This window comes from Delphinapterus leucas, chromosome 1 (genome assembly GCF_059928025.1).
Source record: "Delphinapterus leucas isolate spDelLeu-1000000601 "Yukka" chromosome 1, BTC_Dleu_Yukka2, whole genome shotgun sequence".
Lineage (NCBI taxonomy): Eukaryota > Metazoa > Chordata > Mammalia > Artiodactyla > Monodontidae > Delphinapterus > Delphinapterus leucas.
The window spans coordinates 64,990,813-65,016,763 of record NC_143129.1 but is presented as its reverse complement, the minus strand read 5'-3'; the positions used below and the strand labels follow the sequence as shown (position 1 = coordinate 65,016,763).

Here is a 25,951-nt window from a genome sequence, read left to right as displayed (position 1 = left end):
TCATTCCAACTCTTTTCTTGGTGTAGTATTTTAGTTTTAGTCTACTTCTTTATTTCAATTTGTTTAAAAACATTGACACACTAAAACCAAAAGCCACACATGTGATTTTTAAATGTAAGCCAAAATAACTCGTTTTAAAAATGCAAAACAGTGAAAAAAGAAACACGAAAAATTAAGTGGTCTCATTTAAATCATCCTGATCTATATGTACTTTGACAACGTTTGCATCTTTTAATCTCCAAAATCTTGCTTAAAATGAGAAAATGGAAGCCCAGAGTGGTAACGTGTTCAAGGTAGTACCAGAACATTGAAATCAGGACTCCAGGCAGGAGAAGCCTAGGAAGTGTTTTCCCATCCCCCAGCGCCGACGTTTTTACATTGTCTTCTCTGAACATAAAAACAGAGGACAGATCATTTTTAAGAGGAGGGATTTAGACATCCCTTAGGAGAAAGGTTACAGATTAGCGAGAATCTTTCACAAAATCGAAGAACCAACTCCCAATCAACAGAAATCTAGGAGTCGCTACAGCCTGGGGGAGACCTGGCTACGCTGTTAAACGTGTCTTGTTCCTTTTCCACTATTATACCCCAGTTCTCTGAAATGATTCTTTATAATTAAAAGCCTAAATCTGAACATTCTTGAGTCAACTTGCGGGATGATTTCAGCGCAGTTTTGGAAGAAGCCACTACAAGCCACGCCGCGAAACCCTCCACCACCAACACGTAGAGTGCTCCGCCCCAGTAAATTCGAGGGCGCCAAGAGGCAGCTCTGTCCTCCCTTTTCCGCCACCGACTCGTAGTCACTTCCTCACTGCCTGTTTATCTCCACATTTATTTCCATTGCTATTTCCCCCTTTACCTCTTGAAGCGATAACCCAACAAGCATAGGAGACAGGGAGAAAGAGCAGCCAGGTCAGGGGAAATGAAAGTCTGCGAGGCCACGATTTCTTCACGCAGTTTGTCCGGCACTGACGGAGAGAGCCTCGAAGAGAGCCGGGTCCTGCTGCAGGGGACAGGGGGCCTTGCGTCCAGAGCTCGATGCGCTGATTGGTTGGTCAGCCGCGGCCGGGGAAGAACCCGGATGTGCCTGGGTAGCTGTGTTGGCAATTGGGGTTCTGAGGCTTGGGCGTTCTGGGCGGGCTGGCAAGCCGAGGCGGATGGCGCAGGGTTGGGCTGGCTTCTCTGAGGAGGAGCTGAGGCGACTAAAGCAGACTAAAGGTAAAGGGACGGGTCTGCACAGATTTAATTCTTGGGTCTGTTAAGGGGGAGGGGCGGGGTTGCAGTTTTTGAGGGGAAGGGGGCGGGGAAAAGGGTTATCTGTGTTAGGGGAAGGAGCTATAAGTGGGAGGAGAGGCTTGAGAGGGCGCCAGAGGTGGATGTACTTGGAGCCACGGCTGGGGGAGGGGGGCAGGCACAGAGGACTGGGGTCTACTTTTAGAAAAGAGACTTCAGGCATTTATTTCAGGGATTTGACTTTTTCCGGTGAAAGGAAGGGGACTTGGGAGAGGAAGTGACCTATTAGGGGGATTGCTGCATAGATCAGTGGTTGGAGGGTTGGGGTCTGAGTAAAGGAAGGAGAAGGGCCACACACCATATTAGGTTTGTGATGAATTTATAGAAGCAGGCAATGATTGGGAAAAAGGATCACAGGGGTCTGAATAAATACAAAAAGTTGGTGCTTTTCATAAGACATCTGGAGTCTTGCTTTCACTTGCCAGGTGATTTTTGCAGTTCTTTCCAACTCTTGAGAGTCAGCAAACCAAAAGGGTCTTTGAGAAGATAGATGTGAAATATCTAGCTACCTATCTACACCTCTGTCCATCCATCCATCCATATCTACTGACTTTAGTGTAAGCTAAAATTTTGTGCTTCCTTCTCCAGCTTTATAACGTAATCATTGAATGGACTTGTACTATTTTGTTATCTTTCAATGAAGAAATTAAGTTTGCTGATACTTTGTGAGAAACTCTTGGTAATATAAACGGTGCTTTGATTGTGGTTGAAATTTCGTAAAGTTCTGTACAGTGATCCTGGTAGTGCACACCTCTTCTGTGAGCTTACACCATTCTTGGTGCCATAACTTATACATTCTGGGAGAAAATTAAATAAGCTCTGCCATGCCTTTAATTAGAGTATGTGAGAAAACTGGATGTTTTCTCAGGTAAGCTTGTGCATTTTTAGCATGGTTGTGAAAATAATCTAGGGCTGACAAGTGGAAAAGGAAGTAAATTTGTAATGTAAGGCCAGAGTAGATTATGTAGATCGAGGAAATTTTGACTGGTCCGGAGACCTTTTAAAACTAAATCATAAAAGTTACACTACAGTTTGTAATTAACTGACATTCCCATGTTCAGATGTATGGAGTACTAGTACCCCTGCTTCTGGTCTGACCAGAAGTTATGGGTATCAGCTTCTGCAATTAGGGATGCTGATATGAACAAGGCCTCATCCCTGCCTTCAAAGAGCTTATAGTCTAATGAGGATACAAACTATAATATAATGTGATAGTAGATGTTGTACAAGAGCTTGCTACAGAATTAGCAGGAACTTTACTGTGCTGGTGGTTGGGTGGAGCTTGGCAAAATTTCACAGAGATTATGTGTTAGCAGAGGTGAGTTTGCCAGGGGAAAGAAGACTTAATGTAGAAGACCAAATTAAACATTGGGTTCATTATGTGGAAGTAACGTTTCGTACGTTAAGGACCTTAACTTAAAGACCTATCATTTCAGTGAGAGGTTAGAGCATAGACGTCAACTCACTAGTCTTTGATCATCTTAAGAAAACATCTCAGCATCTTTGTATACTCATAGCCAAACGCTGATTGGTATATAGAAGATCTCCCAGCTCTGCCTCTCAATCTTTTTGTCTTGAAGTTCTTATTTATAAGACTAGAACAGCTGAATCTTTAATTTTTAAGGCTCCTTCCAGCTGTTCTCCAGCCTTAAAAATATATTTAGGGCTTCCCTGGTGGCGCAGCGGTCGAGAGTCCGCCTGCCGATGCAGGGGACGCAGGTTCGTTCCCCGGTCCGGGAAGATCCCACATGCCGCGGAGCGGCTGGGCCCGTGAGCCATGGCCGCTGAGCCTGCGCGTCCGGAGCCTGTGCTCCGCAACGGGAGAGGCCACAACAGTGAGAGGCTCGCGTACCGCAAAAATAAAATTTTATATATATATATATATTTAAATAATCTATGAAGATGGGGTTGGTTGCCAGCAAAAATAAAGACAAGACTACTCTAGAGAAACCCATATGGGCATTTGGGAAAGTCAAAAAGTTCTTAATAATCTTGTTTATATTGTTTATAATATTAAAAAGCTGGAAACAACCCAAGTGTTCATTAACAAGGGAGTGGATAAATAAATTGTGGTATAATCATCCACTGGGCTACTATACAGCTAGTGGGAATATATGAACTATAGTCACATGTATTAACATGTATAAATTTCATAAACTTAATATATGAAAAGAACAAATTGCAGAAGAATATATACAGTCTGATACCATGTATAGAAGTTCAAAATCATACAAAGCCGGTATATTCTTTTAGGAATATAGGAAATATATAAAGAAAATTAAAGGAATGAAACACAAAATTCAGGGTGGTGGAAAGGCAAGGGAATATGAACAAGAAGGGGCAAATACACTTTCAGAAGTACTGAAAATTATGAAATCAGGTTAAGCCAATTTAAGCTGCAGCAACACATATCCCTAAAGTATCAGTTGTTTGAAATAATAAAGATCTCTTTTCCACTCTAGTTTCATGTCTTCCATGGGTTGACATGGTCACTACACACCATGATTTGCTATTGTCATAGGAGTTCACCATGGCAGGAGAAGATTGAGAATTGAGCATTGGGAATGTGTCACTCCTACTTATGTTTCATTTAGCAAAAGTAAGTCATATGACTTGGAGGACAGGAAGTAAAATTATCTTGTGTGTTCCAAAAGAGGGGTAATGTGTCAGTCCTTGAACATCAGTTACGTCTACTGTAGTCATGTTTTATAAAACTGTGTTATGAGTTTTTATACTTCGTACAAGTTGGATGTGTATATGTAACAGAGACATACATATTATTTAATGTATAGTTTATTTTGTAATGAAAAAAATTGTAAATAAACAGTGCTGTCAATTTCTAATTAAAGAAAATATTCACGAGTTCTTTTTTTTTTAATTTTATTTATTTTTGGCTGCTTCGGGTCTTCGTTGCTGTGTGCGGGCTTCCTCTAGTTGTGGCAAGCAGGGCCTACTCTTCATCGTGGTGCATGGGCTTCTCATTGTGGTGGCTTCTCTTGTTGCAGAGCACGGGCTCTGGGTGTGCAGGATTCAGTAGTTGCAGCACATGGGCTCAGTAGTTGTGGCATGCAGCTCTCTAGTTGTGGATAGCAGGCTCAGTAGTTGTGGCACACTATCTTAGTTGTTCCATGGCATGTGGGATCTTCCTGGGCCAGGGATCGAACCTATGTCCCCTGCATTGGCAGGCAGATTCTTAACCACTGTGTCCCAAGGGAAGTCCTGAGTTCTTTTTTCTAGATACTAGTTCTTTGCCAGTTAAATTATGAATATCTTCTCACAATGTGTAATTTATCTTTTAACTTTTATCTTTTAATGAAGAAAGTATTTAATTTTAATATGGACAAATTTGTTAGTTCTTCTTTTATAGTCAATGTTTTCTGTATTTTAAGAAATTAGCACCCTACTATAAGTTCTAAAAGATATTAATCCCTATTTTCAATTAAAAGTTTGTAAAAATCGTTTTTATTATAAGCTGTAGCAGATTCAAAACATTGCATAAAGAAATGCGTTTCTGATGTGTTTTAAAGTGTTGATTTGACATTTAAGTCCTTAATCCATTTGGTGAGTGTTTTGTTTGTTTTTATATGGTATGAAGGATAGATCTGATTTCATCTTTTCCATATAGATAACCAATTTTCTCCCGGGTTCATTTATTGAAGAGATCCCACCTTTTGTTGTTGATCTGCTGTGCTACCTCTGTTGTATACCAGTGCTTCAAACATTTATGAGCTTGTTTCTCTGTTCTTTATTCTAATCCATTGGTCACTTATCTATTCCTGCACTGATAACACAGTGTTTTAAAGTTTTGCAATATTCCTGATAGCTAGTAGTCTAGTCCCCTTGTTCTTTTTCTTTGGAAGTTTCCTTGCTATTCTTGAACTTTTACCCCTTCATATAAAAATTTTGTGATTTTACCAAATTTCTTGGAAAACCCAGTTGAAATTTTTATTGGAATTGCATTGAGTCTTTAGATCAATTTGGGGAGGTTTCACATTTTCACATTGTGAACACTACCACTAACACAGTATGTGTCTTCATTTATTTAGGTCTTCTTTAATATCTTCTCATAAAATTTTAGAATTTTTCCTGTAGAGGCTTTGAACACCCTCTTGCTAGATTTGTTCCTAGATACTTGATAATTTCTAGTATTGAAATATCTTCTCTTTAATTATATTTTCCAATTGCTGCTGACATATGAAGAATACAAACAAGCCAAAAGAAAAATCAACAAAAGATATGAATATATATTTCTTAGTAAAGGAAATATGAAGAGATGCTTATCACCATCAACAATCAGAATTACAAATCAGGACCACAGTGAGATACTACTTCATACCCATTTGATTGACAGAAATCAAAGTCTGATACTATTATATATTGAAGAGAAAGTGCATCCACAGGATCTTATACGTTGCCAGAGGGAATGCACTTTGGAAAGCAACTTGACGTTTCTCCTAAAGTTATACTTTATGACACAACAGTTCTTAGATGGTATCTAAGGTAAATTCTTGTACCTATACAAGAGGAGACATTAAAATTAAATTAGCATTAAAATTGAATGGCTAAAGCAACATGAACAATATGGATGAATATTGGCAATATCATATTAAGTTAAAGAAGATTACATCCACCATGACACCCTTTATATAAAGTTAAAACAAAATAAAATTTTAAAGAAATATTTGTAGATGCAGTATGACATAAAAAGCAAAGGAAGGGAATGATCAACACATGATTCAAATGATGGTTGTCTTGGTAGGAGAAAGTAGAGCTTAAACTCAGCCTCTTGGATTGATTTAACCCAGAAATGTGTTTGTCTTTCTATTTTTCCTTTTTTGGATTATCTAATCTTTAAATTTCTTTTTAAATTAATAGTGGTGAAAATACTTCTAGTTCACTTCTCTTCCCAGTATATTCCTATTGCCGTTGTTTTTGGATCAGACCAAGTGCTAGTTCAGCATTGAATTGTGAGCAGAAGTGTTATGTCACTCCTGGGTCAGAGCAATTAATTGCTGAACCAGGACCTTCCTGAGCTCTCTTCTCACCTGCCATGGGGGCTAGCAACACTAAATGGCTGTGCAGTCGGCCTGGTGCCCTAAGAGACTGATTAGCAGAAAGATGCTGCTGGCCTTCAGTTGGCACGTGGCATTAATGAGAAATAAACCTTTGTTGTTTAAAACCACAAAGATTCCAGGGTTCTTTGCCTCTACAGCATAACCTAGATTTTCTTGATTGATGCAATTCCCTATATTTTACATAAAAATCTGAATTTTTCTGGTGAAAAATCAAAATGTCTGATAACACTGACCTAAATTTTTTAGTGACAGCTGCCATTTTTAATGGCTAGAGGTGGCTATGGATTGCCCCCTTTAAACTGTGCTTGTGCTCCCAGTTTACCACAGTCTTCTGGATACTTGCAGCCCCCAATATAAGTATGTAAAACAGTATGTTCCTTTTTTTTCCAGTTCTTCCTAAAAACCTAATTTTTTTAAGAGCAGTTTTAGGTTCATGGCAAAATTATGAGGAAGATACAGAGGTTTCCCATTTACTCCCTGCCCCCACGTGTACATAGCCACCCCCATTATCAACATCTTCCACCAGAGTGGCACATTCATTGTAACCTACATTGACCCATCATTATCACCTAAGTCTATACTTTACGTTAAGGTTCACTCTTGGTGTTGTACATGCTATGGGTTTGGACAAATGCATAATGTCATGTATCTGTCATAGTATACGGAGTATTTTCACTGCCCTAAACATCCTCTTTTCTCTGCCTATTCATCCCTTCTCTCCTCAGTCCTTAGCAGTCACTGATCTTTTTACTGTTTCCATAGTTTTGCCTTTTCCAGAACGTCATGTAGTTGGAATCATACAGTATATAGCCTTTTCAGATTGTTTTCTCTCACTTAGTAGTATGCAGTTAAGGTTCCTCCATGCTCTATGTGGCTTGACAGCTTATTTCTTTTATTTTTAGCATTGAATAATATTCCATTGTCTGTGTGTACCACAGTTTATCCATTCACCTACTGAAGGACATCTTGGTTGCTTCCAGGTTTTGGCAATTATGAGTAAAGTTTCTGTAAACATCCATGTTCAGGTTTTCATGTGGACATGAGTTTTTATTGCCTTTAAAATACCAATGAGGGGCTTCCCTGGTGGCGCAGTGGTTGAGAGTCCGCCTGCCGATGCAGGGGACACGGGTTTGTGCCCCGGTCCGGGAAGATCCCACATGCCGCGGAGCGGCTGGGCCCGTGAGCCATGGCCGCTGAGCCTGCGCGTCCGGAGCCTGTGCTCCGCAACGAGAGAGGCCACAACAGTGAGAGGGCCGCATACCGGAAAAAAAAAAACAAAACTAAACATACTCTTACCATAGGATATAGCAATCGTGCTCACTGGTATTTTATTTTATTTTATTATTTTATTATTTTTTTTTCGGAGGTATGCGGGCCTCTCACTGTTGTGGCCTCTCCCGTTGCGGAGCACAGGCTCCGGACGCGCAGGCTCAGCGGCCATGGCTCACGGGCCCAGCCGCTCCGCGGCATGTGGGATCTTCCCGGACCGGGGCACAAACCCGTGTCCCCTGCATCGGCAGGCGGACTCTCAACCACTGCGCCACCAGGGAAGCCCGAGTATGTTTAGTTTTGTGAGAAACCACCAAACTGTCTTCCAAAGTGACTACCATTTGCATTCCCACCAACAACGAAAGAGTTCTGGTTGCTCCACAACCTCACCAGCATTTGGTGTTGTCGGTGTTACAGATTTTTGGCCATTCTAATAGTTGTGTAGTGGTATCTTGTTTTAATTTGCATTTCCCTGATGGCATGTGATTTGGAATCTTTTCATATGCATATTTGCTGTATGTATATCTTCTTTGGTGACAAGGTGTCTGTTAAAGGTCTTTGGCCCATTTTTTAATCAGGTTGTTTTCTTGCTATTGAGTTTTTAGAGTTCTTTGTATATTTTAGATAACAGTCCTTTTTTATCAGATGTGTCTGTTGCAAATGTTTTCTCCCAGTTTGTGACTTGTCTTCTCATTCCTTTGACATTGTCTTCCACAGAGCAGAAGTTTTTAATTTTAATGACATTCAGTTTATCAGTTATCTCTTTTATGAATAGTGCCTTTTGGTGTTATATCTAAAAAGTCATTGCTGTGCCTGAGATCATCTAGGTTTTCTCCTGTGTTGTCTTCTAGGAGTTTTATAGTTTGGAGTTTTGCATTAGGTCTGTAATCCATTTTGAGTGAAAGGCATAAGGTCTGTGTCTAGATTTATTTATTTTTTGCTTGAGGATGTCCAGTTGTTCCAGCCCAGTTGTTGAAAAGAATATTTTTATTCCATTGTATTGCCTTTGCACCCTTGCAATAGGCAGTTGACTGTATTAATATGGGCTCTGGGCTCTCTGTTCTATTCCATTGATCCCTATTCTATTCTTCTGCTGATACCCACTGTAGCTTTATAGTAAGCATTAATGTCAAGTAGTGCCAGTCCAGCTTTGTTCTTCAATATTATGTTGGTTACTTTGGGTCTTTTGCCTCTCTATATAAACTTGAGAATCATTTTGTCAATATCCATAAAATAACTTGCTGGGATTTTGATTGGTATTGTGGTGAATCTATAGATCAAGTTAGGATGAACTGACATTGACATCTTGACAGTGCTCAGTCTTCTTACCAATGAATATGGGATATCTCTCCATTTATTTAGTTCCCTGATTTCATTCGAGTTTTGTAGTTTTCCTCACAGATCTTGTACATATTTTGTTAGATTTATACCTAAGTAATTCTTTTTTTTTGAGTGCTAATGTAAATGTTACGGTGTTTTTTATATCAAATTCCACTTGTTCATTGCTGCTAGGAAAGTAATTGATTTTTGTATATTAATCTTGTATTCTGTAACCTTGCTATAATGACTTATTAGTTCCAAGAGGTTTTTTGTCATATGTTTAATCCTTAAGTGACCTGATTTGTTGTTTGGGAGTTTAAAAGTTAGCATTTTTAATCTCATAGGTAGGTTCTGTGAAAATGCAAAATAAAATGGAAGCTGCATTACTGACTTTCAGAGGGATATTAATAATTCAGCTAACAAGTGTAACTGAAAGGTAAGCAGGCTCAGTGACATTTTCTGTTGGTGTGAATAAAGATCAGTAGCCAAGAATAAGTTTCTGTTGCACGATGTAGGACTCTACTTTGTGTTTCTGTCTAAAGTCAGCAATAACATTTTACTTTTGATTGTATGTCTTTGAAAATATTTTCTTTAATTCTTACACCAACTCCATGAGATAAGTAGAGCAAGTAAATTTTCAACCAGTTTGACAGATGAAGAAACTGAGGTATGGAATAATTAATTGACTTGCCTAAGGTTACTGAGGTGTGGAGAAAAGCAACACCAGAACTTTGACTCCAGAGCTTTTAACTCTCCTTTGGGAAATTTAAATATTAAGCTTATGTTGTTTCAAAGGTCAATATGCAGGATTTAAAAAACACACTTAGTTCATTTATTAGAACTTATCATAGTTTCATTTCTCAGGCATTTTGTAAACAATATCTCTTACAGATCTTATGTAGTATAGTATGAATGTGAGTCAAGATTCTCCAGTTGTCTGACCTACAAGGTTAACACTGGTATGGACAATTCAGAAAGTACAATAGAAGTGTTATCATTTAGTTCGTAATGCTTTTAAAAAAAATTTCTCCCAATTGTTTTATCTTCCTCTATTGCTTTGCTCAGGCTGCTATTAAAATTAACTTGCATACATTGATTAAAGGCTAACTACACTCTGGGGAACACAGCCCTGGACTGTTTGGAAGATGAAAGAAAACAATTTAGAGTTAACTAGCATTCCTAAAATTAAGAGACTTCATTCAGCTCTACTTTGTGTATCATGTCTACCTATGTATCAAATTACCCTAAGATCTGTTAAAATTTAAGAAAGGTAAAGCCTATTTGAAAACAACCACCGTTTTATTTCAGAAGAACAGACAGAACCATAAATCAAATTTAAGACATATCAGAGAATTCATTTGTCTACCTACTTGGGTCATATTAGATTCTTTTGGCAGTTAGCAAATCAAGTTGAAACCTTGCTTTGTATTCTAAGGCCTAACTCACAGACAAATGGACTTCCTCAAAGATAATTGAGAACTAAGGAAGTTTTTGTTAAATATTAATGGTATGATCGGAGAACTGTCAAAACTCTGCAAGAAGATGGCTGTTTTTCTCTGGGATTTTAAGAAAGAGAAAGTGAGAAAAACCCTGCAAAATTATCAGAGTTTAATGTTAATGCTTTATTTTCTTAGAGAAATTATAATTATTTGCTGCTCACACAAAGGAATTTTTCTCCATTCTCTTTTTTATATAGATCCATTTGAACCACAGCGGCGTCTTCTCCCTGTGAAGAAAAGTCGACAACAACTTCAGCGAGAAAAAGCCCTTCAAGAGCAAAGCCAAAAACTTGGACTTCAAGATGGATCATCCTCATTACCTCCAGAGCAGCTGCTTTCTGCACCAAAACAAAGATTTAATACTCAAAGACCATGTTCTTCTCCCCCCATTGCCCCCACACTCACCTCTCCTATTGGTGATGGAAAACCACAGGGTATTGAAAGTCAACCAGGGGAACTAGGACTTAAGAATTCCCGTGAAGGTCACAAAAATGCTGAGGTTCTACCTCCAAAACCAGATTGCAAATTGGAAAAAAAGAAAGTGGAATTGTTAGTAAGTCTGTATATCCATGAGACTTTTTTCCATTTTAACGTTTTTTTCCCATTGGGCTTTGAAGAAATGCATTTTGTTTGTTTTATATTCTAACGTAGAAATGTAATGAATAAACTATTGAAAAATAGCTACCACCTAAATATAAGTAGCAGTGTTACGCACTTCTTATGTTTTATGTTATTTAGTCTTTACAATAGTCTTACAATGCATGTTCATTATTTTCACTTTATAGATGAGATATCTTGGACTCAAAGATACTGTATTCCCAAAGTGAATACACCACTAATAAGTAGCAGAGTTGGGGTTCACATACAGGACTCTCTGGATCCAGAGTCTATGCCCTTTACACTCACCAGAACCAGTTCGTATATGCATGGTACTCCTCCCCAAATTGAACCCATTCTTTCAACTTCCAGATTGCATCTCCGTTGGCCCAGAAAAGGGTACTTCTGAAGAGACGTGAAGGGATGGTCAAAGGAAAGAGTATTGGAAATTGAGAGGACTAATTAAATAATTCAGCTGCATCATGAGATTATTTAATGTGTTTGTGTTAGAAACCACCTGCAGAATTTGGTTTAGCCACATTTTTGTGGAAATTACCATTCTATGACTTGTGAATTCTTATAATCAGAATTTTTTTTTATTATATAGTTTATGTTTGAATATCCACTCTTTATTTCCTCCTGATTTATCACTCACAGGGAAGAAAGAATGGTATTTGTTTCTTTTTTCCATTTTCTGAGTCTTTCTTTTTCAAAGTGTCTTATGTTTTTTCTAATCTCACCTATTTTTCCAATCTCTGCTAATCCAGATTCTGTACTGAGTTTTAAGTGTTTCCTGCCCACCAGGGGTTTACAGCCAAGAAATCATTTTGACAAGAGACAGAAAGCCACATGAAGTATGAGACCCAAATTAAACAAGTGCATACTTTTAATGTCTTAAGTGTAGTTTACCAGCAAAGTCCTGAGACAAGTTGTTGCGGGGGTGTGTAAATTGAGCTGGAGAATTTAGACTGAATGTCATTAGGAAAATTATTCTCTTTTTAGGTACTTGAGAAAATATTCATAGAAGACATGTAATCTCAGGAACTGTTGTTAAAACAGAGAAATTCTGAGGCTCTAAGAGGGGGAAAGGAAAAGTATATACTAGAGAAGGTCAGAGATGACATTTCACTTTTCTGAAAGAGGCACAAGATAAGCCAGAAAATAGAGAATTAAGGAAGTGAAGAAGGACTTGGAAGCAGAAGATGCCTGCCTAGTGAGTTCCTTGATGCTGTAATACCCCACCAAGACCCCTGAAGGAGAGATGCCCTGATAAAAATAATGGTTAGAGAAAATCCAGGTGTCACTCTTGCACACCATTTGGGTGCTGGGTGAGCTGGAACTAAGGTATCTGGGGAGGAGGTACCTGCAGGTAGTAAAAATGAGAAAGGACCAATGCCAGCACTAAGGTGGAGGCTGTAGGAATGGAGAGAAAAGGATAATTTTGCAAGTGGTTACTAGGTCTGGGAATAGAGATTTTTGATATAATGGCTGTGAGAAATGACAGTAATAGGAGCAAATAGCTTTGTCATTACCTTGTTTAATTTGAGTTGACATTAAGTTCATGAATTTACAGGAAATTTTAATATATTTCTTTTAGAATTGGAAAGATGGGAAGACAGTTCACGTTTTCAGATCTTTGGAGTTTTTCTTTAGCCCAACATTCAAGTCTTAGTTCATAGTGTTTCACTCTGTTTAAAATGTTTAAGAGCTAGAAAGAAGTGAGCAAATTGTAAGAGAATGTATGAAGTAAACATTGGTTACTGTGCTAAGGGTTATTACATGGTGAAGATGTGTATTATAGAAAACTATAAAAGATATGAAATTAGTTACAGAACAACTTATTTTGCTTTCTGTTTTGCATATAACACATGATTAACTTAAACAAGTTTCTTTGTACTCCAAAAAAATGCCATAGTACTCTGGCTTCCAGTTTGGGTTCCTAGGTTATATATGTATAATGGATTTCAAAGGGCCAATTTATATAAGCCTTCTTTACTTCAAACCGTAGTCTTTGTTCCTATTAGAACAAAATAATGAGCTACAGACGGGTTCCTTTTAAGAGGACTTTTTTTTTTTTTGCGGTACGCGGGCCTCTCACCGTCGTGGCCTCTCCCATTGCGGAGCACAGGCTCCGGACATGCAGGCTCAGTGGCCATGGCTCACGGGCCTAGCTGCTCCACGGCATGTGGGATCTTCCCGGACTGGGGCACGAACCCGTGTCCCCTGCATCGGCAGGCAGACTCTCAACCACTGTGCCACCAGGGAAGCCCTAAGAGGACTTTTGAAAGAAAATATATATCATCTGGTTGATTCAATTTTATACTTAGGAACTAAGACTGGTAAGGTGGAGCAGGGTTTCAGAAACTCATTTTTATACTTTTGCTCCCTAGGCAAGAAAAATCTCGTTGGGAAGTCCTCCAACAAGAACAACGGCTAATGGAAGAGAAAAATAAACGTAAGAAAGCTCTTTTGGCTAAAGCTATTGCAGAAAGGTGAGGCACCTGAACCAGGAGAGCTTGTTTGTAATCTGTAATTAGTTTTGTCATGTTTTATATTTATTTTCCTATGTCTGTTCTAATAAATGGCGTTTTCTCTACAACCATTACTTTTAAGACCTACTAAACAAATTATGCTTTACAAATGATACTGAAATTACAGTCTTAATTTATTAAGGAGGGCTTTTTAAGCATAGATTATAATGTATTTATGAATACAGGGACAATTAAAACTTAAGGACCATCATCAGTGTTTTTAGTTTTAACCATCTACACATTCATAAAGGAGCAGTAAATAGCTATCAACATAAGTAAATTAGCCACAAATGCAGGTTTTAATTTTCATATAGGCCTTAATCATCTGACATGTAGAGGAATAAGATTATTCCACATAAGTGACTTATACACCCACAAATCCTAATTGTATTTCCTATGGCCATTTTTCTTAAATAATGTATCCTGCCCCCACTGATAAAAGATACATGATACAATTTAACTTTTTATCCTTGACTGTGGGTCACCATTATGAGCATTGTCCCATACTGTATACAATTCAGTTTTTCTCTCACCTTCCAGAGTGAGCTTGTCAGCGATCCCTTTTCCTTTACTGCACTGTACAAGCCTTGAACAACAACATTCCTATTTGAGCCACTTTTCCCATCCCTCACCCACTCTTCCCTCTTTGTAGTTTCTAGTGTGCTGTGGCCTTAGGAAACCAAGCTCAGTCAATAAAGCAATGATTGAGAATAGTGAGAACTAAATGCAAGCAAGTATTCAGAGGCATTTTCTTTTTAGATCTCCAGAAAAGTCTGGCACAACTGTTACTCATTAAAGCTGGTGTATGTGTCAGGGGGAGAGGAAGGAATAGGGATGGAGAGAAAGGCACGTGGGTATAAGAGTAATTCAGGATTTTATTTGCCAAAGGGATGTATGTATTTGAAAATAATGATTTTTTTTTTCTTACTGGTACACCTTGATCTTTCATGAAGCATAGGAAATACTCAACTTACTGAACTTATGTTTCAAGAAGAAAAACAATGTGATTATTGAAACATGATTATTGAAAAGCATTTTAGTAGTCTTCAGTTTGGAAGAGGTTGGGGAGGCTGTTTACTCGGGACTTTACAAAAAGATTTACAGGCTCAGCACTTACTCTTCTCTACGTGCTTTTGATTTAAGACAGAAAGTATTACTGTAGACAGAAGTGTAAGGAAATATAACCTGATTAGATTATTACTAAATGGATAGTGAATCACTTGAAGTAAAAAGATCACGTGGTTAACTTTTGTAGGCAGAAAATAAGGGTAAATGCATAATGGAGTAGAAATCAGGAGAATGTAAGTTGCAGTATAGTGGTTTTATTGGGAGTTTTATTCTCCTGTGAGAATGTGTATGAAATTTCAAAATGAGTGGAATTGTGATTAAAGGTTGGCTTTTGTATTTGTTTATTCTGTTTCCTAAGTAGATGTACTTGGGGTTGGAGAGAAGGCTGAGGTTGCTTCTAAACAAAGGAACAAAAAGAGTGTTTGGTTTTGAGCCCCAGAAAGAAGAATTTTGAGGACCTGTAGTTTTCCTAAGGAAGAGGAATCAAAGAAGTTTGGGGAAATGAATCTTAAGAAAATTAAAACCGATTGACATATACACGCTACTATATATAAAATAGATAACTAATAAGAACCTATGGTATGGCACAGGGAACTCTACTCAATACTCTGTAATGGCCTATATGGGAAAAGAATCTAAAAAAGAGTGAATATATGTATATGTATAACTGATTCACTTTGCTGTATATCTGAAAGTAACACAACATTGTAAATCAACTATACCCCAATAAAAATTATTTTAAAAAATAATAAAACCAAATAGATGTTCTCAGACTTATAAAGGAATGGTGTTTAATGTAGGCAGCTGTTCTTGGCGTCCACTAAGTATCAGACAAATGGAAGTAGGCTTAGCAAGAAGAGTTTAAGGCTGGAATTTGGAAAGCTGTGTTCAGTATTCCAGCATATCCAGTTCTCTATACAGATACATCCTTTTAGTGCTTATTCTCATCCTTATGGAATGAATATAGGCCTATGAGTGAACTCTCTATTGGTATTTTTTTTAATTACTTTTTTTCCTTGTGTATAAAAAAGTGTGTACTAATATATAATTTGGCCTAATAAGGAGGAAAAGTGCAAATGCAGTTTTAGAGATATACCAAAATGTTACCAGCATTTGTTTTATCTCAGTTTTTCTGGGTTTTTTTTAATTCTTAAAAATTACACATTATAATCATATTGTATATACAGTAGCTTGCTTTTTTCACTTATATTGTGTATGGATACATGATTTTAAAATGTTTTTATTTTTCCACTCATATTCCTCATTTTATAGATCTAAAAGAACTCAGGCAGAAACCATGAAACTAAAGAGGATCCAGAAGGAGTTACAGGCTTTAGATGACATGGTGTCAGCTGACATTGGAATCCTCAGGAACCGGATTGATCAGGCCAGCCTTGACTATTCATATGCTTGGTAAGTTGGGGAAATGGAACTCTGAGCAAGGAGTTTAATTTAGTTAACGTTTATTGCTGGCTAGGCCAGGGCATTTATATATGTCATCATTAAGCCTCATAATGACCCTATTAGGCGCTGTATTTATTCCAGTTTTATACTAAATCAAGTATCTCCTTTTTGAAGTCTTCCTTAACTCTGCCCTACCCATTAACCTTGTTTATATCCCTGTTAGAGCATTTCTTGCATTATTTATTTACATTTTAGTCTTTCCTGCTAAACCATCAGCTGTTTAATATTTGAGACTCTTTAAATGTCTAAATGACTTGCCCCAGAACTCTATATATTATTCTAACACCAAGTCTGTGCTCTCTCTTTTAGAAATTTTGATTATGTGAGATGGTATAGGGACTAGCCTATTTCTCATTTCAGTTTTCATCAAAGAAAGGAGATCTAGTTTATTTTTTAAAACCTTTGAGTATTTGAAAGAAAATACCACTCTGTCTTGAAAGCTTGAAGTTTTTTCTTTTTTTTTTTGCAATTATACTCTATATAAAATGGCTTGCTATCATGTGTTTCCTTGGTTTTAATGATTGGCATTTTTTTAAAGAGAAAAAATCATCATTGCATATTCTCAAAACAAACTAACACATGTAAAGAATTACATGAGCTTTGCAAACAGATAAAAGCAAAAAATTAAGCCCAATTTCAGGGTTATCAGTCCTTTCAACATTGCTTTAATCATCCTGGATTGTCTTTTTTCACAAGGGAATGCTGTGTTAATGACTCGGTTTTGCATCTTTCTCTGTAACACTAGAAATCAATCAGAGTGCCGCATTAGTCCAGAGTAAACCACAGCATCAGAATGTTTATGTAACAATTTAATAAAGCGGAAATGCTTGATTGTGGTTTTTAATTCACTGTTTATTGTTTAAGAAAGAGGTTTGTGGTGTCCTTGTGATTTTTGTAATTGTTGTTTGACCATATGCTCTTAGACCTAATGGGTTGCTTTTATTAATTAACTGTGTAAATTAATGCCATCAGTAGCTGATAACTGGTGGTTCCATTTCTATTAATAAGGTCATTAAGGAGGTAACCAAGATTTTATTAAGATTAAACTGAGCGTAGATTTTTAGCACATTTTATTCTCTGTAACTTAAGTTTGCCAGAGGAACATTTTTATGCCTTTGTAGCTCCTTAAATGAATAATTCTGATTATTCTGGATATCTCCACAGAAAAATCATTTGATCGTGTTTTAATTCAGTCCTAGGGGAGGCTGAAGATGCCTTTGTACATTGAAAATTATATAAGAAATGTCATAGTTTTAGCCTTCTGAGAACTGCAAAGAAGGTGGGATTCTGGTTAAAAGAGAAGACATCCCATAGTATATGAATATTTTTAATGACATTTTAGTACATTTTTATATAGTAAAAAGATTTTATATGGTAAATTTTTACACTTCTTAAGCTAAAGATGACAGTTTATCATGATACTAGTATTGACATAGATGTATGTGAATATCCTTATCGTATGTGTGAGGTTATTTTTAAAAACATAAGCTCTTGAGTTAAGTCAAAGAGAAGCCACTGACAATTTAGACTAGAACCAGGGTTGTATCCTGTTCATGTATAAGATTAAGACAGTATTTTCTAAATTTACATCTGTGGTTATTAAGAAAGTATAGATTGGTGATATAGTATTATGGTCTAGATTTCTACTAGAAGGTAATCCGCAGGGCAGTTTCTGTGGTTCTGTGGGAGATTTCCTTGATTTTTTTTTTTTTAATAAAAACATTGTAGTTCTGGAGTGGCTGGCATGGTGCTGTGTCCACAAAATGTTCTTTGATACGAATAGGCCAGAATTCATCCTAAAATTGGTTTCTGTAGAGCAGTGTCAGGGCATCCACCTCTGAGGAGATGGTACTTGGAGTGTCCCAGCGGAGAGAGTTGTCACTGCTGCTGCTGTTCACAGCTGTGATTACAGTGCTGCCATGTGCTGCGCAGGCAGCTTGTAAAACTAGAGTGGCTGCCTGTAGAACATTTCTTTAACCCTCAGTATACCAGGAAAAACAATGATCACCATTTGCCATCGATGTTTAATAGACGCTCCCATACGCACATGCACACACACACGTGTAAATATATATACATAAATGTTTTGAGTCATTTTATGAATAACTTAAAGAAGTAAGAATAAAAGATTGTGGAAAACACCTTTGTTAAAAAATTTTATATCAAGTAATGTTTGACTGCAAACATTATAAAAAGCTAAAAGAATATCGTTATATCCTTTTAGCCACACAGGATGGTCCAGGTACTTGTAAAATATTGTATGATAAAATTCTTCCTCTTGAAATTATTAACTCTAGGAGAATAACGTATTTCCTTTTTATCGTCAGAAATATATTTTTCACTCATTGATTCTTGAGTTTGAGAAAATTCATCTAGGGTGTGTTTTTCTGAAGACTCATACTCTGAGATTTCACTTACATGGTCAGTTTCACCATCTAGAATCTAGCCTGTCTCTGCATTTATATTGATTTGCTAGGGCTGCCATAACAAATTACCAAAAACTGGGTAGCTCAAAACAACAAAAATTTATTCTCTTATGCTTTTGGAAACCAGAAGTCTGAAATCAGGGTGTCAGTGGGGTTATTATTCCTTCAGAGACTCTAGGGAAGAATACATGCCTTGCCTCTTCCAGCTTCTTCTGGTGGCTGGAGACATTCCTTGGCTTGTGGCCACACTGCTCAGTTCTGTGTCTCCATAGTCTCATTGATTCCTCCTGTTTTCTCTCAAAAGTTCCTCTGCCTTTTTCTTAAAAGGATACATGTGATTGTATTTAGGGCCCAGCTGGATAGTCCAGAATAGACTCCTCTCAAAATCTTTTAGTCACATCTTTTGCCATTTAAGGAAATGTTCACAGGTTCTTGGGATTAAGAAATGACTATCTTTTTTTTTGTGGGGGGGTCATTTTTTAGCCTCCACAATATGCATCTTTTGATTTGTCTAATAACTGCAAAATGTCTTCATCTGTCAATTTTCTTTGTCATTCTGGGTAGAAAATGAAAAGTAATAATTCTCATCTGAACAGTGAAAGCTAAGAGCAGATTACAAGTTTGGTATTTCCAGTCTTCTTTTATACCTTATTTAAAGGTGATGTGATACTTTGGCAAAACAGTAAGGAAACTAAGCGATGATGGTTATTTCATTATAGTATCATCCTTTTAGGTCATTCCATCATTCTCTGTTTTCTTATTATTTTAATTTTTTAGCATAAATGTGAATAATTGATGAGTAATGAGTAAATAATTCCTAGGGTGATGAAATGGCAAAATGTTTCAAGATATAGGAAAAAATATATTTCAACAATCCCATAATGTATCTTAGGTTTATAAAAGTGGACCCATATAGTAATTGCAAAATATAATTAAAGTCTATTTTTCAAAATATAAGTAAATTTTCTCTTTGTTCTCTGGAATACTTCTAAGAAAGGATAAAAATAATGATATGTTGATCCTTACAAATAGAACTGCTCAGGAAAGAAACTGAAGAACTAAGTATTTCATTGGAACCTAATGACATGCCAAGGGTTAATGGTGTTTTGAAAAAATTTCGGGGAACCAAAACCAAGAGACAGTTTCTAGAATCCTTTAAATAAGATTCATTAAATCATTCAACTTTCCTTTAAAATAATAAAACAATTCTATAATTACATTTCCAGTTCAATTTGTCTTACTGTGTTATGTATAATGCTCTTATTATTCTGTTCCAAAGTATGTCTTCACACTCTGATTTGGTATTATCCCCCTGACCCCCAGACTCATAGTGCAGTTTGTGAAACTAATCAATATTTTGAACATAAATCACTCTGTAAAAAATATATATATATGCGTGTTTCTGGCCAGAAGGACTTTAAATAAATAAACAAAATGCAGAATCTTCAGTGATTTATCCAGGGTGAAAGATCATTGGAAACCTAGGGACCGATTTGCAAATTTTAATTTCAATTCAGCATTCATGAGCCCAGTCAGTAAATCTTTACTAACTGACTTTGGCTGAGGGAGACCACAGACTTGCAGAGAAGGGAGGTTTGAGCTGGGGGGAGAGACAAGATATGTATACCTGTAGAGAATGTTGTCAGAGTTCTTAAGCTTGATGAAAGAACATTCATAAGCAGGATATGTTATAAAGTATGGAAATAAGGGATCCAGATACCCAACACAGCTCCTTTACAACAATTCTTTTAACATAGGGGTAATTGAAAAACATCTAGTTCTCATTCTTATATTTACTAGATGACAGTAAAAAAATGAAATATGAGAAATGAACATAATATAAATAAGTTTTCAAATATAAACACCAAGTCCTTAAATTGTACATAATTTTAATTTTAGATACATGTTTAGTGGTACACTAACAGTGCTTTTTTATTCTGGTGCTCTGAAGAAGAAGTTCTGTTTCTTGAATGCCTACCAGGCACTGGGCTAGACACTTGCCCTGTTTATTCTATTTAATGCTTAATTAACACTCCTATGAGATGTTATTATCATCACCATTCTACAGATAAACCAAGACTTAGTTCAAGAAACCACCCCTGGTGGGATAGGGAGAGTGGGAGGGAGGGAGACGCAAGAGGGAAGACATATGGGAACGTATGTATATGTATAACTGATTCACTTTGTTATAAAGCAGAAACTAATACACCATTGTAAAGCAATTATACCCTAATAAAGATGTTAAAAAAAAAAAGAAACCACCCCTGGTCACCATACTGGAATTTTCAGTCACTGCATGCCTTTTCTCCAGCCTCTTCCACAGGAACCTGGCTGTGCTTTGTATTCATGATATTGAGCCTGGGACACACCTGATAAGAACAAAGATGGGAACTCCAGAACATTTAATCCATAGACTAAACTGGGGTGCATGGCATGGCCTGGCACTAAGAGTTCTGTTTAAACTGATACGAGTCAAGCCAAGCCAACGCAGGCCCTCCCTCTGGAATTTTGGGATTGGAACACTGAGGGATTGAGTGGAGTGAATTTGATGTCAAGGCACAGCTGGTGGCCATATTGGGCTGTGAATATGATAGGAAAGCCTAAAGAGAGAAACTGTGGTTTCTCAGCATTAGCATGAGCAATAGCCTTTGATTCTGATGACATGCCTGTGAGATTGCCTCTTGTATCCTACAATAAAACCCATTTTTTACCTGAGTGAGTATGACTGAATATCTGCTCATTACATCCAGGAAAAGCCTTCAACAAAGGAGGTACACACATAGTAAATGGCAAAGGCAGGTTTTGAACCCTAGGTTCTCTAAAAGCAAGGCCTTTTATTTTTTCACTATATTTCCCTCCAAGACAGAGAATCTTGCATAAGGAGATATACCTGTTTCTTTTTTGCTATAAATCTAGTATTAGAAATTATTTATTATGTTGAGTAAGGTAAGGCAGTCATAACAGGTAAGGCATCATGGCCTTCGCCACTGTTAGTGGTAACTAAATAGAATAATTAGTTGGTAGGTAGGGGTCATCCTCTTTTCTGGGCAAAAAGAAAAGCAACACATTGTATGGAAAAGGCAAAAAAGAAGAAAAAAAGGAAAAGGAAGATTGCAAAGTGACTTCCCCACGTAGAATTACCCTACTTCAAATAAGTCTGGCATTACCTACCTATGGAGTTTCTATATATATAAAAGTAATAAACTTTTCTTAATAGAAGTCTAACAGTAGTCTGTTACAGAGTGGAGAGGGTGAAAACAGCTTAACCTGGGGATTCTCAACTGGGGGCAGTTTTGTCTTAGGAGACATTTGGTAATGTCTGGAGACATTTTTGGTTCTCACAACCAGTGGGTGCTACTGACAACTAAGGAGAGAAAGCCAGTGATGCTCTGCACATCCTGCAATGTACCGGACAGCTCCCCACAACAAAGAATTACATGGCCCAAGTTGTCAGTAATGCTGAGGTTGAGAAACCCTGCTTAAACGTATCCTGAAGTTTTCCCTTCTACTTGGTGTTTACTTCTTACTCTCACCTAGTATCATTGGGCTGGCTGTGCTCTGTCATTTCTGAACCACTGTCCATGTCCTTCTCCACCAAAATTTTTCTTTTCTACTCCATTAATCAAAAGATATAGATTTTCTACTTTCTCCATCTCTTATTATTTTATCTCTCATACATTTAACCAGTTGTGTGCTGGAGCTGGCTTGCCCTGGTTCATGAGAGATTTTGTGTATCTCTTCCCAATTCTGTATTCAGTTATGTCTCACTGATAGCTTGAAATTGGCCATAGTAATAGTATTTTTACTACAGAAATTGATAAACACTACAAATTAGGGCTCTCCCCCACTGGAGCTAGCACACCACTGAATTAACCTCTCAGCCTGCTTTCATTCAAGCACAGCCTTGGAAAGAGGAAATGGGTGCCGAAGAATGTTTTTAGGTTAGGAGAGTCCAAATGTGCATGTTGTGGAAGTTTCAGCAGCAATAGCCTACTTTGTCTAATGTGTAGATAAGTGTTCGTAAAGTATTAATAGCCATATTTTCATCATATATATATATATATATATATATATTTCCCGATTTTGGAGTTTAATTATTATTTCTAGGCCCTCCTTTGACTGTCTTCTTCAATGGAAAACTAATGGACCAGTCTTTGTACCTGTCCCTGCAGGAAGCGGTTTGACAGGGCTGAAGCAGAGTATGTTACAGCAAAGCTAGATCTACAGCGCAAGACTGAGCTTAAAGAGCAACTCACTGAACACCTTTGTACGATCATACAGCAAAACGAGCTCCGCAAGGCCAAGAAGTTGGAGGAGTTGATGCAACAACTAGATGTGCATGCTGATGAGGAGACTTTGGAGCTCGAGGTGGAGGTGGAGAGACTGCTGTGTGAACAAGAAGCAGAAGTAGGGAAACAAGTGGTTCATTCAGAGAGGCCATTTCAGCCTTCTGGGGAGAATATGACCTTAGGGTTTGCTAAAGAGAACAAAAAGCATCAAGACCAGGCTGCTTCCCCAAAGGTAGATGAACAGTGTGAAAGCTCCAGTAGCATTGCCCTTCTTGATCCAGACCAGCCAAATCAAGAAGTTGAAACTACTGTAAAAGACATTTCAGCTGCTCTGACCACATGAGGTGCCAGTGTTTGTTCTTTACAACTGACATTCAGTAAACTAAACTTTCTGTTGTAGATCATGCCATGACCTCTGATAAATGCCTCTTCAAAGCAGTATTAATTTTTAAATCCATTAGTTTTAGTATAACATTTGAACATTCTAGAAAATCTGAGATTATGATAATTTTTTATATGGGGGCATAGTTCACCTTGATTTTGATCCAGTTCCTTCATTGTACGCTTACAAACAAGTGATTTAAAAGGATGGAAGAAAAACTACACGGTTAATAGTGTTTTTAGACCAGGTGAATACTGAAAAGTAAAGTGAAAAATGAACTCAGTACCTAATTGAACTCATTTAACTTCTCCTGGGAGAAATGTTGAGAATGAGAGTACTATTTTATGTAATCAGTAAAGAGACATAAAAGCTAACATGTGAAAAAGAATGAGGAACAACCAACAAAAGTAGTAGGTTGAATTATCTATTTGGATCTCACTAGAGTTGTAAAACACAACTTGGAAGTTGTAGTTTATGAAAAGAACCAGAAAACTTAAACCAGCATCACTTTTTTTTTCAATTTGCCTTTTAAACGGCTTTAGTTTACAACCTGAGTTTTGGTTAGTTGATACACATGAGCGCACGTGCACACACACACACACAGATATACACATACCATGGTATATAAATAATTTCACTATTAATATATTGTCTCTTCTTTAATCGGCACATTGATTAAATTTACCCTTCTGCAGGCTGAAAATAATATAAAAAATCTTATTGCTACTTTGGATTATCTAAAAAAGTTGATATATTTTCTTAAAGTTACCTCTAAGATACGTGTTTTATATGTTGGATATAAATTATCCTGTCATAAAACATTTAAATTGTTAAAATGATGGTTTTCTTATTACTTCAATAGTTTGTTACTGTCACTAATACTTGACCCCTACATTGTGCTATATGTGAATGTGTAAATAAATATTGTAGTTTCGTCACAAAAATCTGTGAATATCACATTAAATTATCTATTTATCAGAAATTCCAAAAGTACAAATACTACATTTTTAGTCTTAAAGAACTATTATAAAAGAAGATAAGGACAAATGTAACATTGTATCCATAATAACTTCTGAAAAGTTGGGAACATACTATTTTTAAATGAGTTTGTTTGAGGGTAATACTTCTAGTAATGCAGATGAACTTTGTATTTTTATATTATGTAATTTGAGTTGAATTTATAGCTTTCCATTACTGACTTCTCTAAACAGAGGCTTTTATACAGATAGTTGTTTTTTTATTCATGAATTACATACATAAAAACGGAAAGCTTCGTTGTCTAATACACTTATTTTTCTAAGGAATAAATGATTCTAATGCATTTATAATGTCGCCTTCCAAAGTTTTAAGCAGTCTAGTGTGTATTCTTAACTTCCTAGTCTAGTGTGTATTCTTAAGCACTGTGTGGCAATAATGTATCCTGTATCTCCATGTGGTAGATACACTCACCTCCTTTTTATAAGCCTCTTTTAGGGAAAATCCATCAATTCAGCTTCTATAATATTGGCTAAATGCAGGTAGGTACAATCTAATTCTCAGTCTATACTTTAAATACTTACAAGGTACAAGGAGAATTGAGAACCATGAAATAAATGAATTGGATGGGAACTCAGAGATGATTCGATTTAATCATCTTATTTTACAGTTGAGGAATTTGAGAGCCAGAGATTTCACTTATGGCAGGTTGGCCGACTGGCTCATGTTAAAGTGCTAGTAAAGTTGCAGTTCTAAACTCAATATATCTCATACATATATTAGGCCATGAAGTTCACTGCATTTTTCCACTTGAAAATTTTGCTTTATAACTCATTCAGGGTTTGTACATGTGAAATGATTTCAAATGTCTATAAAAGGTCCACTGAAACCATTATTTTGAAAAACTTACCTTACTTGGCTTTTCCAGGGTGGTATCCAAGTGCTCAGGTGATGATATAAGTGACAAAGTTATATTGCATCCGTTTTGTACAAGGCAGCTGTCTCCCATGTGTGAGAGCAACAGAGCAAATGAGTGAGAATGGGGGCTCATTGGTATGAGGACCATATGCACTGGTTTTTCCAGGATAGCCGTGATGTCTTTTAAAATCATAAAATACACTTGAAAGACTTTTTTGATATATGGATTCAGAAATCCACAATAATTATTTTCTTTTTTTAATATTTTATTTTATTTATTTCTTTTTGGCTGCTTTGGGTCTTCGTTGCTGCACACAGGCTTTCTTCTAGTTGCAGTGAGCAGGGACTGCTCTTCATTGTGGTGGGCATGCTTCTCATTGCGGTGGCCTCTCTTGTTGCAGAGCATGGGTTCTAGGTGCACGGGCTTCAGTAGGTGCAGCATGCGGGCTCTGGAGCGCAGGCTCAGTAGTTGTGGCGCACGGGCTCTAGAGCACAGGCTCAGTAGTTGTGGCTCGCAGGCTCTAGAGTGCAGGCTCAGTAGTTGTGGCGCACGGGCTTAGTTGCTCCACGGCATGTGGGATCTTCCCAGACCAGAGCTCCAACCCGTGTTCCCTGCATTGGCAGGCGGATTCTTAACCACCAGGGAAGCCCCAATAATTATTTTGTGAACAATTTATGAAATGTTATGAACGAAATTACTGGTTCAAAATTACTGCCATGAGTTTACTGGGATGCTTCGTTAGAACTGTTCCTCTCTGGTGTTTAACTCCTCTTCTCTTCCTCCCTCTTCTCAGATAGTTAGAGCGTAATGTTATCAAGGCTCTTAATGATGTGATATGTAATTT

At 37.2% G+C, this 25,951-nt stretch overlaps 1 protein-coding gene across 2 annotated transcripts; it reads left to right on the top strand.

The window, feature by feature from the left end:
• Window positions 1-1,060: 1,060 nt before the first annotated feature.
• Window positions 1,061-23,983, top strand: GORAB (golgin, RAB6 interacting). Of its 2 annotated transcripts, XM_022560085.2 has the most exons (5): window positions 1,061-1,218; window positions 10,654-11,005; window positions 13,444-13,545; window positions 15,925-16,065; window positions 22,715-23,983. In XM_022560085.2, the coding sequence occupies exons 1-5, from the start codon at window positions 1,158-1,160 to the stop codon at window positions 23,172-23,174; spliced, it is 1,116 nt and encodes a 371-aa protein (XP_022415793.2). In that variant the 5' UTR covers window positions 1,061-1,157; the 3' UTR covers window positions 23,175-23,983. The 2 variants fall into 2 exon arrangements, with proteins under 2 accessions (XP_022415793.2, XP_089767380.1); XM_089911254.1 differs by lacking the exon at window positions 1,061-1,218 and having other exon boundaries at window positions 10,900-11,009.
• The last annotated feature ends 1,968 nt before the right edge of the window (window positions 23,984-25,951 follow it).

Excerpts from the sequence above, each read along its gene's own strand:
- GORAB (XM_022560085.2), top strand. The coding sequence starts at position 1,158 with ATGGCGCAGGGTTGGGCTGGCTTCTCTGAGGAGGAGCTGAGGCGACTA. Across the intron at positions 11,006-13,443 it reads GAAAAAAAGAAAGTGGAATT|GCAAGAAAAATCTCGTTGGG; the intron begins GTTAGTAAGTCT and ends TTTGCTCCCTAG. Across the intron at positions 16,066-22,714 it reads CTTGACTATTCATATGCTTG|GAAGCGGTTTGACAGGGCTG; the intron begins GTAAGTTGGGGA and ends CTGTCCCTGCAG.